The 15,085-nt window shown below is 48.6% G+C and overlaps 7 protein-coding genes across 7 annotated transcripts; 3 read left to right on the forward strand and 4 right to left on the reverse strand.

Annotated features, from left to right (window-relative positions):
- Nucleotides 1-1,012: 1,012 nt before the first annotated feature.
- On the reverse strand, nt 1,013-3,168 carry EDB82DRAFT_234893 (PXA domain-containing protein). The gene is made up of 3 exons (XM_065607279.1): nt 2,434-3,168; nt 1,590-2,385; nt 1,013-1,306 (listed from the first exon to the last, which is right to left on the reverse strand). Exons 1-3 carry the CDS (start codon nt 2,948-2,950, stop codon nt 1,300-1,302), a joined length of 1,320 nt encoding a protein of 439 aa, XP_065463928.1. The 5' UTR covers nt 2,951-3,168; the 3' UTR covers nt 1,013-1,299.
- Nucleotides 3,169-3,249: 81 nt separating this feature from the next.
- On the reverse strand, nt 3,250-5,189 carry EDB82DRAFT_234644 (zinc-finger of mitochondrial splicing suppressor 51-domain-containing protein). Its single transcript, XM_065607277.1, has 2 exons — nt 4,290-5,189; nt 3,250-4,234 (listed from the first exon to the last, which is right to left on the reverse strand). Exons 1-2 carry the CDS (start codon nt 5,116-5,118, stop codon nt 3,549-3,551), a joined length of 1,515 nt encoding a protein of 504 aa, XP_065463929.1. The 5' UTR covers nt 5,119-5,189; the 3' UTR covers nt 3,250-3,548.
- A 196-nt stretch (nt 5,190-5,385) lies between these two features.
- Nucleotides 5,386-9,476, forward strand: EDB82DRAFT_431504 (CPSF A subunit region-domain-containing protein; the record flags this gene model as incomplete). The annotated part of the gene is made up of 3 exons (XM_065607698.1): nt 5,386-5,629; nt 5,766-7,845; nt 8,027-9,476. 3 exons carry the CDS (start codon nt 5,386-5,388, stop codon nt 9,474-9,476), a joined length of 3,774 nt encoding a protein of 1,257 aa, XP_065463930.1.
- Nucleotides 9,477-9,609: 133 nt separating this feature from the next.
- On the reverse strand, nt 9,610-10,456 carry EDB82DRAFT_526779 (uncharacterized protein; the record flags this gene model as incomplete). The annotated part of the gene is made up of 2 exons (XM_065609164.1): nt 9,610-10,182; nt 10,241-10,456. The coding sequence occupies 2 exons, from the start codon at nt 10,454-10,456 to the stop codon at nt 9,610-9,612; spliced, it is 789 nt and encodes a 262-aa protein (XP_065463931.1).
- A 790-nt stretch (nt 10,457-11,246) lies between these two features.
- EDB82DRAFT_434379 (coiled-coil domain-containing protein 55-domain containing protein) lies at nt 11,247-12,452 on the forward strand (the record flags this gene model as incomplete). Its single annotated transcript, XM_025727260.1, has 1 exon — nt 11,247-12,452. One exon carries the CDS (start codon nt 11,247-11,249, stop codon nt 12,450-12,452), a length of 1,206 nt encoding a protein of 401 aa, XP_025581744.1.
- Nucleotides 12,453-12,685: 233 nt separating this feature from the next.
- On the reverse strand, nt 12,686-13,190 carry EDB82DRAFT_235135 (mitochondrial import inner membrane translocase subunit TIM13). The gene is made up of 2 exons (XM_025727261.2): nt 12,959-13,190; nt 12,686-12,894 (listed from the first exon to the last, which is right to left on the reverse strand). Exons 1-2 carry the CDS (start codon nt 13,040-13,042, stop codon nt 12,730-12,732), a joined length of 249 nt encoding a protein of 82 aa, XP_025581745.1. The 5' UTR covers nt 13,043-13,190; the 3' UTR covers nt 12,686-12,729.
- A 267-nt stretch (nt 13,191-13,457) lies between these two features.
- Nucleotides 13,458-14,992, forward strand: EDB82DRAFT_505889 (chaperonin 10-like protein). The gene is made up of 5 exons (XM_025727262.2): nt 13,458-13,706; nt 13,757-13,891; nt 13,947-14,153; nt 14,206-14,576; nt 14,627-14,992. The coding sequence occupies exons 1-5, from the start codon at nt 13,556-13,558 to the stop codon at nt 14,807-14,809; spliced, it is 1,047 nt and encodes a 348-aa protein (XP_025581746.2). The 5' UTR covers nt 13,458-13,555; the 3' UTR covers nt 14,810-14,992.
- The last annotated feature ends 93 nt before the right edge of the window (nt 14,993-15,085 follow it).

Below are 15,085 nucleotides of genomic sequence, written 5' to 3' on the forward strand. Positions count from 1 at the left end.
ATTCGAGAATGCTGTACATGAGATGTTTGTTACAATACTCGTCATCCAGTACAAGGAGAAGCCGCTCCATCTCATCCAAAAGATCTTCGTCATCCGATGGATCGCCCTCGGCCTTTGTGCCTCGCCGCCATAAGCGACCGCCGAAATAAAGTCTTCCCACACCCTTCGGTAGCAACTCCCAAAGTGACTTAGCGGCTCTTCGACGCAGGGCGTGTAGCTCGGCTTCGGAAGATGGTGGGAAAAGAGACGCCTTACCGGGGGCATTATTGGGGAAGAGAACGCCGCGAAGTGTGCGCAGAAGAGGGGGCAGATTCGAGGGAGAGAAGAGAGAATTGATATGATGAGAGAGGAGCCTGTGTGAAAGAAGAACGTAAATTAGCACATATTAACTTCACTTTGCGTTCTAAGCTTGTACAGCGCGTGGGGTTGAATGATCGGAAACATAATGTGCAGCAAGGGGCGCGTTCATTGTCGGTCTAGCCGATGTGATGCGATGTAATGCAATGCAATGTGAGGTTGAGAAGCAAAGCACAAAGTAAGACGAGGCTGCCAATGGTTTATTGGGTAGCAGCGCCTTTAGACTGGCTCATAAGGTTGCTTCTGTGCTGATCTGCCCATGTATAAACGAAATGGATCGAATGAGGGTCAGGGGAGCAACAAGCAAGACAAGCCTTGCAAGGTGCGGGGAAACGCATCAAGAAGCACATTCTTCGTCTGTATCCCATACAGGCTGAGGTAGAGATGTGAGATTACACAACAGGCACCCAAGCAATGAGATCGAGGCTGCTTGTGGATAGCATGTCATCGAATGACTTGCTTTCACCCCTCAAAGTCGAGTTTAGGATCGTGTAACAGTCTTGCATGGTAGTTGCAAAAAGCTCAGTGGTTTCCAGCAGTTTTTGATTTTTAGGAAGAGTTGAAGCTGACTAGTCGCAAAGCCGCGATTTAAGAATTCAAGAGCTTGACTGGGTGGTGGGAACCAGGACTGTGACGGCTGCCCTCTTCGAGATAGTACTACAACCAACGTCTTGAAAGATGATTGTCTCAGGCGGGTGGCGCGGCACGGGGCGAGAGTCAATTCAAGCTCATTGACGCATCTTGAAGCGGGTGGTCCCTTTGGAGAAGCTGACATGGGCTGGGCGCGTAATCTTGACATCCTGCTGGACGGAAAGGCCTAGCTTGGGGCCATGTCAAGCAATCGGATGTCAAAAGCAGCATCATGCTTTTCAATTGGCTGAGCCTCAGCTCCCAAGACCCATATCAACATGATTTAAGGACAGGCGACTCGACAAGAAAACGCTATTGCCTTCACACAATTACCCTCATTGCGCCTCGTGGTACAGCTAAGTGTGTGTTGCAAGGGTGTGTATCGACAACTGCTTCCCGCCCAACAGCCAACAAAGGGTAGAGACGTTATGACCCGCTTCTAAGACCAGGCGGGCCGACTTATCATACCGTGCCGTTGAAGAAATTTGTTTCTGAGTGCTCACTGGAGCATCAGGAGGTCCAGTGACTCCAGACTCATGCGAGGTAGAAATGTCTGGTGACGATGTAGGTGTGACGAAATAAAAGAAATGCTCATATCTTACCTGTCAACAGGGCCATCGTGGCCAGCGATTCGTCCAGGTCCATTGACCGCGCCGTACTGCAAAAGTGACAAAAATCCATCAAGCCAAGGCATGCGCAAGCTCAGCTCAAGCAAATTTCCAAGGCATGTCCATACTCGACATGATAGGATAGGCGCCTTGATGTAGTCGGCTGACTCGTGGCTCGATGAGACGCTGGACTGTTTATCCTGACCCAGCGATACTTCCTTTTCGTTTATGGGTGTCGTTCTAGCAGGTAGGGATGAAGCCATCACCAGAGCAGTACTGATAAATCGGAGTGAAGCAACTACTATCATTCCAAGTTGGATAACGCCGAGAAAAACGGACCTTACAGAAGACCTCACAGACCAAGCGCGACGACCCTTGACTTCAAGCTTTGGCTCAGAAGTTTCCTTTTGGGCTCCTACAGCCGACGGCCCGTCATTCGTCTTTTGTCGCAAAACCCTGGCTGTGATACAGATGCCTTCGTATAGCATCCACGGCTGTGAAGCCTTATTGGCTATGATGTTGCCAATTATAAGCTCGGAGAAGATTTGTTCGACGAGACTCGTGAGACATGGGTTCTCGAGGTCTTCCGTGGGCAAGAGAATGGCGAGGATGCCTTGGACTAGCAGCTGGCGGTATAACGCTTCATTCCCAGCTTGGTCGGATATTGTGTCTGGTTTGTCTGAGTGAGGCACTGGCGCTAGGTGCGGAAGAGGACATAAGGCGTGGTATGCCTCTCGGGGATCTACCTCCACAGGGGGCCTTGCGATAGTACTATGGGAGATTCGGTATGCTGATTGTTGTTAGAAAGTAGCGGCTCGTAAATGTAGTGCATCCTCACAAGTGATATGCTTGTCCAGCAAGTCGGGTATCTCGTCCAAAACCAAAGTTTCCAGATCAACCTTGCGGAAGCGCTGCTCCAGTGCTCGCGAACAATGAGCGATGATGTGTAGGACTTCTGCGACAAAGTTCTCGTCTGTCGTGATTTTATTGTACCAGCTTTGAACAAACTCTCTCAGTACGATGGCGAGAATTGCGTATAGCTGGAGGTCGACATCGTTACGACTGGTCAAAGGAGGAAGCAGCTCATCAATGGGCGCTTGCGCATCGCGATTCTTATCGCCGAGCTGAGGAGAGCACAACGTCCTGCGTATCAAAAGTGAAGTTGCTCGATCAGATAAGGGGTCGGTCGTATGAGGGCGCGTCGAATGACGTGGAGAGGCAGCAGTGGTAGTCGTAGTAGTAGAAGAGACGGCGGTAGAGGGCGACGGTTCAGTATCAAAGGTCACCGACTTGGGCCGTGGGGCCGGTGGTCGGGCAGGAAAGGCGGCCGGGGCCACAGAAGAAGTGGCTGTCATGGCCGGAGCGATCGGCGAGGTTCCACTATCATGACCCGGTCGCGGAGGCGAGGCGAGCAGAAAGGATATTGTGATGAGTTTACGCGGAGTTCAATTATGTGTTTGAGGATGAAGTCAAGTTAACAGCAGGTCGCAGGGGAGGCCGCATGTTAAGCTCTTTCCTGCATGGTATGGGTTGGCCCGCCGCCTGAACCGTGCACTGCAGGCGCGGGGAGCTGCATGCACGAAATACCTATTACCATACCATGCCCTGCACCTTCCGAGTACAGTCGAGCACTAAAAACAAGAAGCATTCCAGGTGTATCTACAGTTCAAGCCACAATACTATTGTGCATCTCAGACATGTTGATAGCGTGTACCGCGTATTGGCTACTAGCTAAGCTCTTACCTTGATAGGTCGATTTGGTGATGGAAACGTTTAATGGCTGGTTTGGGAGATGTCGCTTTCTGCTACCATACCTGCATGCCTCCTCTTAAAGTGTAGAGAATGGCGTGACGCTTTCAGTAATGATCTATCCATATACACAGCTATGCTACAGAATCTGTACAATATGGTACAAGAGAATTCGTGGTTTGTTCATCCTCGTCCTACCCTTTTTTAAGCATCCCTGGTGGCTGTCTCGTACCTCTTTCCACGGAACGCCCACACACCCCAGTTGCCACAACTGACGTCCTGAGGATCCATGTCGTTCAAATCCCATCTAAGACTCCTGAAAGTGTTCTCGCCAGGCTGCAACAGAATGTCAAACTCTCCCTTTGACTTCTTGTTCACCCATTCGACATCGCGCTCCATATCAAATTGAGTGTAGCCTGTGCTGATAATGGGAACCTTAGTCTCCAACAGAAGAGGGAGAGTCTCCTCCCATTCGTGACTGCTAGCAGGATGACCCAGGCCGGGATGGAACAGCACAAAGCAGTCAAAGTAAGGATCGTATGGCGCAAAGTGCTGAGTCTGGTGAATTGTGTGGTAATAATCCACGATTGTGCTGATCTTCATCTTGTACCAGACACGGTCCTCAACCACGGCCCCAAAGGGGTTTGAGGGGGTGCGCTCTGGCAATGGGAACTCATCATCCCGGTTGGCCATACTTTCGGGCCCCACAAAGATGAGATGGAGTCGGGCGTCGGGGAACATGTGAGCCAACTGTACCCAGGCAGGTCGCGGGAGAGAAGACTCTGCACGAGCTCCCAGGATAAATACTCGCACAGCAGGCGCCTCTGGCTTCAACTCGTCAACGCCAATTCCTCGACCGGACTTAGGAGGGTGCAGGTTATATCTCAATGCTGTTCTCATAAATCAGTCGTGAAATCTCCCTTCTGGTCAGTCATTAATACTAACCGCTAAAACTCTTCAAGCCTTCCGTAGTCATTCGCTCCCCAGCCTTGATACTGTACGGGCTGAGTTCATGAAGAACACTGCCAATGGTAACCGGGTATGTCAGAAGACGAGTAATCTGTCTCATTTGGCGATCAGAGTTGACGGCGTCAAACTCTCTGGTGTACATGAAGGTATCCCAGTTTGTCATGTTGATAGCCGCATGCTCCATTTGAAGATCGGGGAGATTGCCTTCCTCAAACACCCGACCGGATCGCAAGTCATGGTCATCTTCATTAATCTGTCGTAGGGTATCGCAGACTTCGAGGTGCTTCTCGTAATCGTCCATCCAATGTTCCTCGCAGCAGTAGACCGGCAAACCACAGTCCGGACACTCAAAGTTCACATGCTCTGGCGGTTGGGTGCCACTCGCAGCTTCTGCATCCTCAGGTTTCGGGGCAATTGTCGGGAGCTTCGTTTGCTGGTGATCGGGGTGGGGGCAGTAGGCGTGCTGTCGCATAAAAGCAGCTCGTTGACGAAACTCGGGAACAGGCGATTTCGAAAATGGATGGAAGAGGTCGTCTTGACTAAGGCGCAGCGATGATGGAGAAGACTTGTTAGTTACAGAAGCGGCTGCCTCAGACTTCTTGTTTGCATTGGTCGAAAAGTCTCGGTTAGCAGGCGCGGGTGCTTTTCGTTTCTGGTCTTTGACTGTCGAGTGAACATTTCGGATATGATGGGGTGATATCCTCATCCATGGCTTGGCTGTCACTCCCAAGGCCAATTGCCTCCGCATAGTTGCAGAGCATTGTCCGCAGAGGCTCGAGGCCGCTCTTCTCAGAGTCGGCTCCATATCTTTAACAAATATGATCAGTTTCCGGACGCCAATTGTTTTACTGACGTCTTCTGTATATCTGATTATCGATGGAAGTGGGATAATTCGAAGGAGCTCGGGCCACAGTCGGCTGCGCCGCAAAATAATTCCTCCGATGCGCGCCAAAGTTTTGACATGAAAGCTCGCTCGAGTTTCAAAAGCTACAACCATCAGCTTCGACGCGACACAATCTGACCTGCACCTGTTCTTGAAGCCGCGCAGGCTCATCTGCGCCTAGCCGCAAACATGGCGACCACATCGAACATGTTTTTATATTCGCTTACGGTCCAGCCTCCTACAAATGTCACGCAGGCGGTCCTGGGCCAGTTCGCAGGCACTCGGGAACAGCTCATCATCACTGGTGCTGGCTCACAGCTCTCACTGCTACGACCTGATCCCTCCCAGGGAAAGGTGATTACCCTCCTCTCTCATGACGTCTTTGGCATCATCCGTTCCCTTGCCGCCTTCCGGTTAGCTGGTAGTAATAAGGGTAAGTCAATCCAGAACCCCTCTCAGGAAAATCACTTAGTGATGTTCAAAAGCGATGCTATAGACGCGTCGACCACAGTGCCACCGAAACTCGAAACCCTGTCACCAGAAATCTAAGGCTAACTGAACTTTCACAGATTACTTGATTATTGCTTCTGACTCTGGTCGGATCACAGTTATTGAGTATCTCCCAACTCAGAACCGCTTCCAGCGACTACACCTTGAAACATTTGGAAAGTCAGGCGTGAGAAGAGTGATTCCTGGCGAGTATCTTGCTTGCGATCCTAAGGGCAGAGCGTGCTTAATTGCCTCAACGGAGAAGAACAAGCTTGTTTATGTCCTAAATCGGAATTCACAAGCTGAGCTTACGATCTCGTCGCCTCTTGAGGCTCACAAGCCAGGTGTTCTTGTCATCTCCATGGTTGCACTTGACGTCGGCTACTCGAATCCTGTTTTCGCCGCGCTCGAGATTGACTACTCAGAGGTTGATCAAGATTCAACAGGCCAAGCTATGGAAGAACTGGATACTCAGCTTGTCTACTACGAGCTTGATCTAGGACTCAACCACGTCGTCCGGAAGTGGTCGGATCCAGTCGATCCTACAGCCTCAATCCTATTCCAGGTTCCAGGTGGCAGCGATGGTCCAAGCGGTGTGTTGGTATGCGGTGAAGAAAACATCACATATCGACACTCAAATCAAGAGGCCTTCCGCGTTGCCATCCCTCGTCGCCGCGGTGCTACAGAAGATCCCAATCGCAAGCGCACAATTGTGTCTGGCATTATGCACAAGCTGAAAGGCAATACGGGTGCATTCTTTTTCTTGTTGCAAACGGACGATGGTGATCTCTTCAAGCTCTCCATCGACATGATTGAAGATGAAGAAGGCAATCCAACAGGAGAAGTCAAGAGGCTCAAGGTCAAGTACTTCGACACCGTTCCAGTGGCATCCAGTCTTTGTATCCTCAAGAGTGGATTCCTCTATGTTGCCACACAGTTTGGCAACTACTCATTCTACCAATTTGAAAAACTTGGTGACGATGATGAGGAACTGGAATTTTACAGCGACGATTTTCCCGCAGACCCCAAAGCCTCCTATGAACCTGTGTACTTCCACCCCCGGCCAACTGAAAACTTGGCTTTGGTTGAGAGCATTCCTGCCATGAACCCCCTGTTAGACTGCAAGGTTGCAAATCTCACTGGCGAAGACGCCCCTCAAATATATACCATCTGTGGCAATGGCCCCCGAAGCAGCTTCAGAATGCTCAAGCATGGCTTGGAAGTCAATGAGATCGTTGCTTCTGAACTTCCTGGAATACCTTCCGCTGTATGGACACTGAAGCTGAACCGCTCGGAACAATACGATGCTTACATTGTGTTGTCGTTTACCAATGGTACATTGGTTTTGAGTATTGGAGAAACGGTCGAGGAAGTCAGCGACTCAGGATTCCTCACGAGCGTTCCAACATTGGCAGCTCAGCTGCTCGGTGACGATGGCCTGATTCAAGTTCATCCTAAAGGCATTCGTCATATCCGTAATGGAAACGTTAATGAATGGGCAGCCCCACAACATCGATCCATTGTTGCCGCTACCGCCAATGCTCATCAAGTTGCTGTCGCCCTCAGTTCTGGCGAGATTGTATACTTCGAAATGGACGCCGACGGTTCGTTGGCCGAGTACGACGAGAAGAAGGAAATGTTCGGAACAGTCACATGCCTGAGCTTGGGAGATGTCCCTGAAGGGCGCCTGAGAAGCTCATTCCTGGCAGTCGGCTGTGATGACTGCACTGTCCGTATTCTCAGCCTTGATCCTGAATCGACTTTGGAAAATAAGTCGGTGCAGGCTCTGACAGCGGCCCCTACGTCGTTAGCTATTATTGCCATGGAAGACTCTTCATCCGGTGGCTCTACACTCTATCTTCACATCGGACTCCACTCCGGTGTGTATCTTAGAACAGTTCTCGACGAGATCACCGGTGAATTGACTGATACCCGCCAAAAGTTCCTTGGGCCGAAGGAAGTCAGACTGTTCCAAGTTACTGTCCAGGGTAAGACTTGTGTACTTGGGCTTAGTTCTAGACCTTGGCTTGGCTATGCGGATCCCATCACCAAGGGATTTGTTGTGACGCCCCTAAATTACGTTGATCTCGAGTGGGGCTGGAACTTCAGCAGTGAGCAATGCGAAGAAGGCATTGTTGGCATTCAAGGCCAGTCACTACGGTATGTCCATTCTATTTTCTTTTCCACCCATCTAAAGTTGTACATGATGAGAAAAAGGATCCTATGCCTTGGGCGATGAGGTCTTATTACGCATTTTTTCCAATTGTTCCTACTGAAGCAACAAAAATTTCTGCAACATTCTTGTAGCATACTTCAGCGAGACACAAGCTAACACTCGCAGAATCTTCAACATTGATCGTCTTGGCGAGACATTGATCCAAAAATCTATTCCTTTAACTTATACCCCCAAGAAGCTCGTCAAGCATCCTGATCAACCTCTTTTCTACACTATCGAAGCAGACAACAACACGTTGCCACCTGAGTTAAGAGCACAACTCCTCGCCGACCCTGGAGTCGTAAATGGCGACTCTAGGGTGCTTCCGCCTGAAGACTTTGGCTACCCCAAAGGTACTCGGAGATGGGCATCTTGCATCAACGTAATTGACCCCTTGTCTGAAGAAGGCCAGGTTTTGCAGACAATAAATTTGGAGAACAACGAGGCAGCCGTCAGTGCAGCTATTGTGCCATTTGCCAGCCAGGATAACGAGAGCTTCCTCGTCGTTGGTACCGGTAAAGATATGGTGGTCAATCCTCGAAGCTTTTCGGAAGGATACCTCCATATCTACCGTTTCTTGGAAGGGGGTCGGGAGCTTGAGTTTATCCACAAGACCAAGATTGAAGAACCGCCACTGGCCTTACTGGCATTCCAAGGAAGAGTGCTTGTAGCTGTTGGCACATCGCTTCGCATATATGACTTGGGTATGAGGCAAATGCTCCGCAAGTCTCAGGCCGAAGTTGCAACACAGCAGATTGTGTCTCTCAACACACAAGGCAGTCGAATCATTGTAGGCGATGTTCAGCAGGGCGTCACTTACGTTGTTTATAAGCCTGCTTCTAATAAGCTTATTCCATTTGTCGATGATACAATCGCAAGGTGGACCACATGTACAACCATGGTGGATTATGAATCAGTCGCTGGTGGTGACAAGTTCGGTAATATGTTTATCGTACGTTGTCCTGAGAAGGCCAGTGAAGAGGCTGATGAGGAGCAATCCGGCTTGCATCTGATCAATGCCCGAGACTATCTCCACGGCACACCTCACAGAGTGAGCTTAATGTGTCATTTCTACACCCAGGACATTCCGACTAGTATCACTAAGACGAGTCTTGTGGTTGGTGGACAGGAAATTTTGCTATGGAGTGGTATCATGGGCACAATCGGAGTTTTTATTCCATTTGTCAGTCGTGAAGATGCAGACTTTTTTCAGAACCTCGAGCAACACCTTAGGACAGAAGATCCCCCACTCGCCGGACGAGATCATCTCATGTATCGTGGCTATTATGCCCCTGTCAAGGGAGTCATCGACGGTGACTTGTGCGAACGGTACAACCTTCTACCAAACGATAAGAAGCAGATGATCGCAGGCGAGTTGGACCGCTCAGTCCGGGAGATTGAGAGGAAGATTTCTGTAAGTCACCTCCAGAGTCACTACTATTTGAACAAGGTACTAATCGTTTTTTCCAGGACATCCGTACACGGTCTGCATTTTAATGAGAGAACATGGTATCTCGAGTGTATCATGAATGCTATTGTACAAATCTTGCAAAACTTGAAGTATTTGGGAAGCTAGCGGCGTTAACGTACAGGGTCAAAAGCAAAGTCCCTGGCTTGGTAGAAGATGGGTTGCCAGCGAACTGAAGATGTGTTGAAACCGCAAGGCGGTATGAAATATGAATATAATAAGTATCCAAGTCAAATCTGAATCAGAGTCCTCTCCAAAAGGGGCCACGGTTCTTGTACTTGTCGACCTTCTTGCCTTTGCTGGGTACTGAATGTTCCTGTTCCCATTTTTCGTCGTCCAAATACGCTGTCACAGCATTTGTAATATCATAACTTGACTGCTCCAAGTAGAGCACGGCAATGTCGTAGTCGGAGACCTTGCAGGATGTCATGAAACGACGAATCTTACCCTTTCTCATCTCTTCCTCTTCGCCTTCGACGGGCCGTGGAGAAAGGCTTACGCCACCCTTGTAGTACTCGCCAGGGATCAGGATTGTTCGTCTGCCAAGAAGCAAGTGGTCGCTTGTGATATTGTTGCTTCGTCGGAGAGCAGAAGCCGGCACGCCGTATCGGAGAGATAAAGAGCTGATACTATCATGACGATGATCGAGAAAATGCAGAATATCTGGGGCATCCTCCTTCAAAGCATCCTGTGCCAATGCTGCCTTCTCGTCATCGACATCCTGCGTCGTTGAAGCTGCTGAATATGGTGGTGGCGCTCCTGATATATGTGCTGTCGAGCTAGATGACGAATAAGCCGGGGGCTCTCTCAGGCCCTGCGGCAGTGAAGTAGGCACTGTTGAAACCTGACAGTAAGGACAATAATCTGCAAACCGCTCGTTTTCCTAGGTACCATAAAAGAGCATCAGCTACAACCCACGTTGCGGTCACGCGAGAAGGAGGTAGAGATAGATGACGAACATGAATGCATTTGCCACAAATGATTCTCGAACAACATGCGACTCGACGGTCTTGCGGTAGAGACGATTCGTTTTTTGTGTAAGCCGGCGTTGACGAGAGGATAGTTGCACACGTAGAACAAGACTCCATGGTTACTTTGCGATTTAAAGAGTAAACTGTATTAGAAAGGTTCGAGAAATATCTTTGCAGGCAAATGTTTGATAGGATCTATCTAATAAAGGATGCACACCTATTCGGGCTATCTGTAGACAAGCATCCAATCACGTCATGGTCAAAATGTTAGTGGCAGGATGCGAGTACAAGACGCCACTTTGAGGATATTGTATCAGCAGCCTCTGCACGCTTTTCAAGTCATCATACTTTGAGGACAACCCCATCAAATCAAGTAAGTATCAGCAGCCTGATAGCACGCATCGCCTCTCATATGAGAGTGAACGAAACTCGATTCTTCAATTTGTTGATAACTCAAAACAAACTGTGGGTTGTCCAGTAGTTATGTTTTAAGCGTCAAACCCAGTCAAGGGTGGACAATACTGTTGACCAAGTCTAGAAAACACATCATGTAAAACGTATACTTGAACAACAAGCCATGATAAAAAGGGAACAAAAGAGGAATAAGAGAAGATTTGGTGGTATTTTATCATTTTTAACCATTTCCTCTATCAAAATAGAGTAGGTAGTGCTGGTCTTTTAATTCAGCATACCTACGAATCATGCCGAGGCTGGGTGGATAGTGTGAACTACTTACATTATTTTTCAAGCTCATGCGCCGCGACCCTTAATCTTTACTCTTGCTTCAACTTCAACCTTCCAACAAACTTGCCTAACCCACCATTCCGACGTCGCGCAACACCAAGCCATACCAACCGCACTATAATAACACCAGGGAATACCGCAACGCCCGAGATATACCAAAATCATGAGCAAGCCAAGCTTGTCCTTTGGCCTCAATCTTACAAAAAAGCCAGGCGCGTCGAAGCCTGCGCCACCAAAAAGAAAGCCCTTGTTCGGCGACGACGACGACTCGGATAACGATGGCGCCGATGTACGGGGAAAGGTAGAGGAGATCGGAGAGTTCGATGATTTCGACGACGTCCCAAAAACAAAGACAACCACCTCGAAACCGACCAAATCAAAGAATGGCCCTTTCACCCAACCACCGAAGCTCAAGTCGAAGGGTCAACCAAACATGATGTTTGGTGATCTCTCCAGCTCTCTGACATCGCGAAAAAACGCCGAAGCTGCTGCCGAAGTCGATGCTAGCGTTTACGAGTACGATGCTGTTTATGATTCCCTTAAACCAAAGAAACAGACCACAAAAGAGGATCAACAAAAACGACCTAAATATATGAAGAATATTTTGCAAGCTGCAGACACCCGAAAGCGAGATGCGCTTATTGCAGAAGAAAAGAAGATTGCCCGAGAGCGAGAAGCCGAAGGAGAAGAGTACGCCGACAAGGAAAAGTTCGTCACAGAAGCCTACAAGAAACAACAGGAGGAGAACAAGCGACTAGAAGAAGAGGAGAAGAGGAGAGAAGAGGAAGAAGCAAAGAAGAACAAAACCGGTGGCATGTCTGCCTTTTACAAAAAACTCCTGGATAAAGATGAGCAAAGGCATTCAGATGCTATCAAGGCTGCTGAAGAACAGACGAAATCCGGTGCGCTAGCACAAGAAGAGGCTAGCGATGCTGAGAAAGAGAGTGACAAGACAGAAGCCGATCTAGCCAAGGAGCTGAATGAGAAGGGCGCCGCAGTGGCCATTAATGAAGATGGCCAAGTCGTTGACAAACGCCAGCTTCTCAGAGGTGGCTTGAATGTCGGCGCAAAGAAGAAAGAATCAACCCAACGCGACTCTGATCAACAAGCCACATTGCCACGAAAGGAAGCTACAAACCACCAGTTTGGAAGACGACAAGCCCAGCGAGAACGACAAACACGCATGATGGAGCAGCAGCTAGAAGAATCCATGAAGCGATCACGAGATGAAGAAGCAGCACAAAGGGAAGAGGTCGAACGGGCAGCCAAGAGTCGCAAGACAGAAGGCGAGATCTCGAGCGCCAAGGAACGATACCTAGCGCGAAAACGAGCTGCTGAGGAAGCCAAGAAGACTGCTGGAGGAGCTTAGATACCCAATATTTAGAAGAAGAGAAGAGTTTGAATACAATGGCGCAGCATGGACCTTGACACGTTATCCCTGTCATATCTGTTCCAGCTCGTCTATTTCCCAATTCTATCCATAATTCGGTTGCTCGTACATTGTGATATCCTCCCAAAACGGCATCCGGTCCATTCCAGACATGTTGTCACAATATGATACAGTACTGCGGTTTTATTTCAAGTGCCGCAAGTCGTTTTAAGTTTTATATTCGGATTTTGCGCATCGTCAATCCGCGGCGATCTGTTTAGTGACCAGACTCCTGCCTTAATCGAGCAATGTAGGCTGAGTTGACCATGTTCCAGGCGGCCATGTACTTCTCCATGCAGCTGGTCATGCAGGTAGTCTCGCCGCTCGACAGGGAAGTTCCAGGCTTGGGAACGCACTTCTCGAAGCAGGTTTCTTGAAGTTTCTATACCGGGAAGCCGATGTTAGTATTATTTGCCCGTCTGAGAGCAATTGCGATGTGGACGGACCTCGATCAGAGTGCGAGCGTTGACCAGGTTGGCCTCCTGCTGAACCTGCTTGATGACAGCAGCCTTGACTTGTGTGGAATCCATGATTATGATTTTGTGGTATAAGAGGCTTGGAGTCGTGACGTTGCTTGGGCCGTAGAGAAAGCTTGATCAATCGCCTATCGCAAAAAGATAGGCGGTACTGGAAAAATCCGTGGTCCGGGTATTTGCATGACTCAGCGCACTATTAACCTAACACCTTACAGCTTGGACACTGATTCTTTCCTGAGTCGGGTCAATTGTACAACTATATATTTATTGTATTAACATACGAGGAAACTGTATTCTTTTAACTTTATGACATGCAATCATATCTGCGGTCAACATATACCATAATGTCATTAGCTAATCATATACCAACCTACCTATGCATATGGCCGTGCATGCTGACGTTCAATGATGTGTTGATTGTGTAGGTATTCCTACAAATAGTGGACGGGTGCCGTCATACATTTCATAGACTTCATCAATATAATACTGAAGTGATTGGACTTGTTCGAAGCCAACATACATAACATCATTCAAATTATCCGCACGACCAATAGAAGCATCGTCATAATGGTTCTAAGCACAATGAAGGCTATGGTGACCGAGGTACCAGAGAATGGTTCCAAACCTGAGTTGATCAAGAAGGACATCTCGCCGCCGATGCTAGAACCTCATGAGGTGCTGGTCAAGGTTACAACTGTTGCCCAGAACCCAACTGATGGTATGTTCTTCCAGTGCACTCTGGCATTCATAACGCTGACACTTTGCCAGTTCAAGCTTTTGATCTCAATCTCTTCGGAAACGGCGCTGTGCTTGGTTGCGACTTCGCCGGTAAGGTCGAGCGTCTTGGTAAAGATGCCACGAAGGTTACTGAGGGCGATACAATTGCTGGTCTCATTTGGGGTGGTAAGTGGGAGTAACATGGCATAATTTGAAGTGATCACTAATATGCTGTGCACAGGCGAGGTCAAGGGCCTAGGGGCATACAGCGAGTACACCAAGGCCCACGAGAGCATTTGCTTCAAGGTTCCAAAGAGCATCTCTTTCACAGAGGCTGCCACTATCCCACTGGCATCTTTGACTGCTTGGCTCGCCTTTTTCTCAAGGGACAGCCTGAACATCGACCGTAACAAGTCAGATACAACTGTCCTGATTTGGGGCGGAAGCTGTAAGTATACCGGCACCGCTTGTTTCTGAACCAATGATCTAACACCTAGAAGCGAGCGTTGGCCAGTACGCAATTCAAATTGCAGCAATTCTCGGGTTCAATATCATCACTACTTGTAGCCCTCACAGCTTTGATCTTGTCAAATCATTTGGAGCCACACATGTCTTTGACTATAGCGACCCCAACGTGGTAAAATCCATCAAGGAGGTAGCACCTGATTTGAAATATGTATTTGACACAATTGGCAAAGAGACATCATCTGTAAAGGCATCCGGGGCCATTGACGAAAATGGAGGCACTCTCTGCACCGTCAGACCAGATAAGAGCTTCACTGAGAATGTGACCAAACAGACCAAAGTCACGCCTGTACTTGTCTGGACTGCATTCAACAGGGTTATTCAGTACAAGAAGGCTTCGTTCCCGGTGAGTAATTTCGAAACCGCGCCGATACAGTGATGCTGATAGTGTAATAGGCGAGTGAAGATGACCACAAGCTGGGCGTTGAGTTCAACGAGAAGCTCCCTGGCTGGATCGATGAAGGAAAGATCAAGCCTAACAAACCAAAGGTTCTTAGTGGGCTGGATGCTATTCCACAGGGGTTCCAGGAACACAGGGATGGTAAGATTTCTGGTTTCAAGATTGTGTATGAGCTATAGGTCCTAAGATAGGTAGCTACTGAGTTTCTGGTTCATTCTGTATGGGAGCTATGAGAGAATATATCGTTCAAGTTCACTTGTCGTTTTTCAGAGTCATGATTATCTAGGTAGGTACCTAGGTAGGTAGGTAGGTAGGTAGGTAGGCTTTCCATGGTGAAATGATACTGCAGCGGATGAATCGGTCACCAGGGTACCAGAAAAGTTGGCCTCCAAGCTTTAGGCTACAAAAATAAGCAACCTAAGAAGTCTGATCCAAATGACATAAACTGATGTACT

The sequence above is a fragment of the Fusarium venenatum genome (genome assembly GCF_020744135.1).
Source record: "Fusarium venenatum strain MPI-CAGE-CH-0201 chromosome Unknown EDB82scaffold_3, whole genome shotgun sequence".
NCBI classification, from domain to species: Eukaryota; Fungi; Ascomycota; class Sordariomycetes; order Hypocreales; family Nectriaceae; genus Fusarium; species Fusarium venenatum.

Excerpts from the sequence above, each read along its gene's own strand:
- EDB82DRAFT_235135 (XM_025727261.2), bottom strand. The coding sequence starts at position 13,042 with ATGGATTCCACACAAGTCAAGGCTGCTGTCATCAAGCAGGTTCAGCAG. Across the intron at positions 12,895-12,958 it reads ACGCTCGCACTCTGATCGAG|AAACTTCAAGAAACCTGCTT; the intron begins GTCCGTCCACAT and ends TTCCCGGTATAG.
- EDB82DRAFT_505889 (XM_025727262.2), top strand. The coding sequence starts at position 13,556 with ATGGTTCTAAGCACAATGAAGGCTATGGTGACCGAGGTACCAGAGAAT. Across the intron at positions 13,892-13,946 it reads TGCTGGTCTCATTTGGGGTG|GCGAGGTCAAGGGCCTAGGG; the intron begins GTAAGTGGGAGT and ends TGCTGTGCACAG. Across the intron at positions 14,577-14,626 it reads ACAAGAAGGCTTCGTTCCCG|GCGAGTGAAGATGACCACAA; the intron begins GTGAGTAATTTC and ends ATAGTGTAATAG.
- EDB82DRAFT_234644 (XM_065607277.1), bottom strand. The coding sequence starts at position 5,118 with ATGGAGCCGACTCTGAGAAGAGCGGCCTCGAGCCTCTGCGGACAATGC. Across the intron at positions 4,235-4,289 it reads AGGCTTGAAGAGTTTTAGCG|CATTGAGATATAACCTGCAC; the intron begins GTTAGTATTAAT and ends TTATGAGAACAG.
- EDB82DRAFT_234893 (XM_065607279.1), bottom strand. The coding sequence starts at position 2,950 with ATGACAGCCACTTCTTCTGTGGCCCCGGCCGCCTTTCCTGCCCGACCA. Across the intron at positions 2,386-2,433 it reads GCTGGACAAGCATATCACTT|CATACCGAATCTCCCATAGT; the intron begins GTGAGGATGCAC and ends AACAACAATCAG.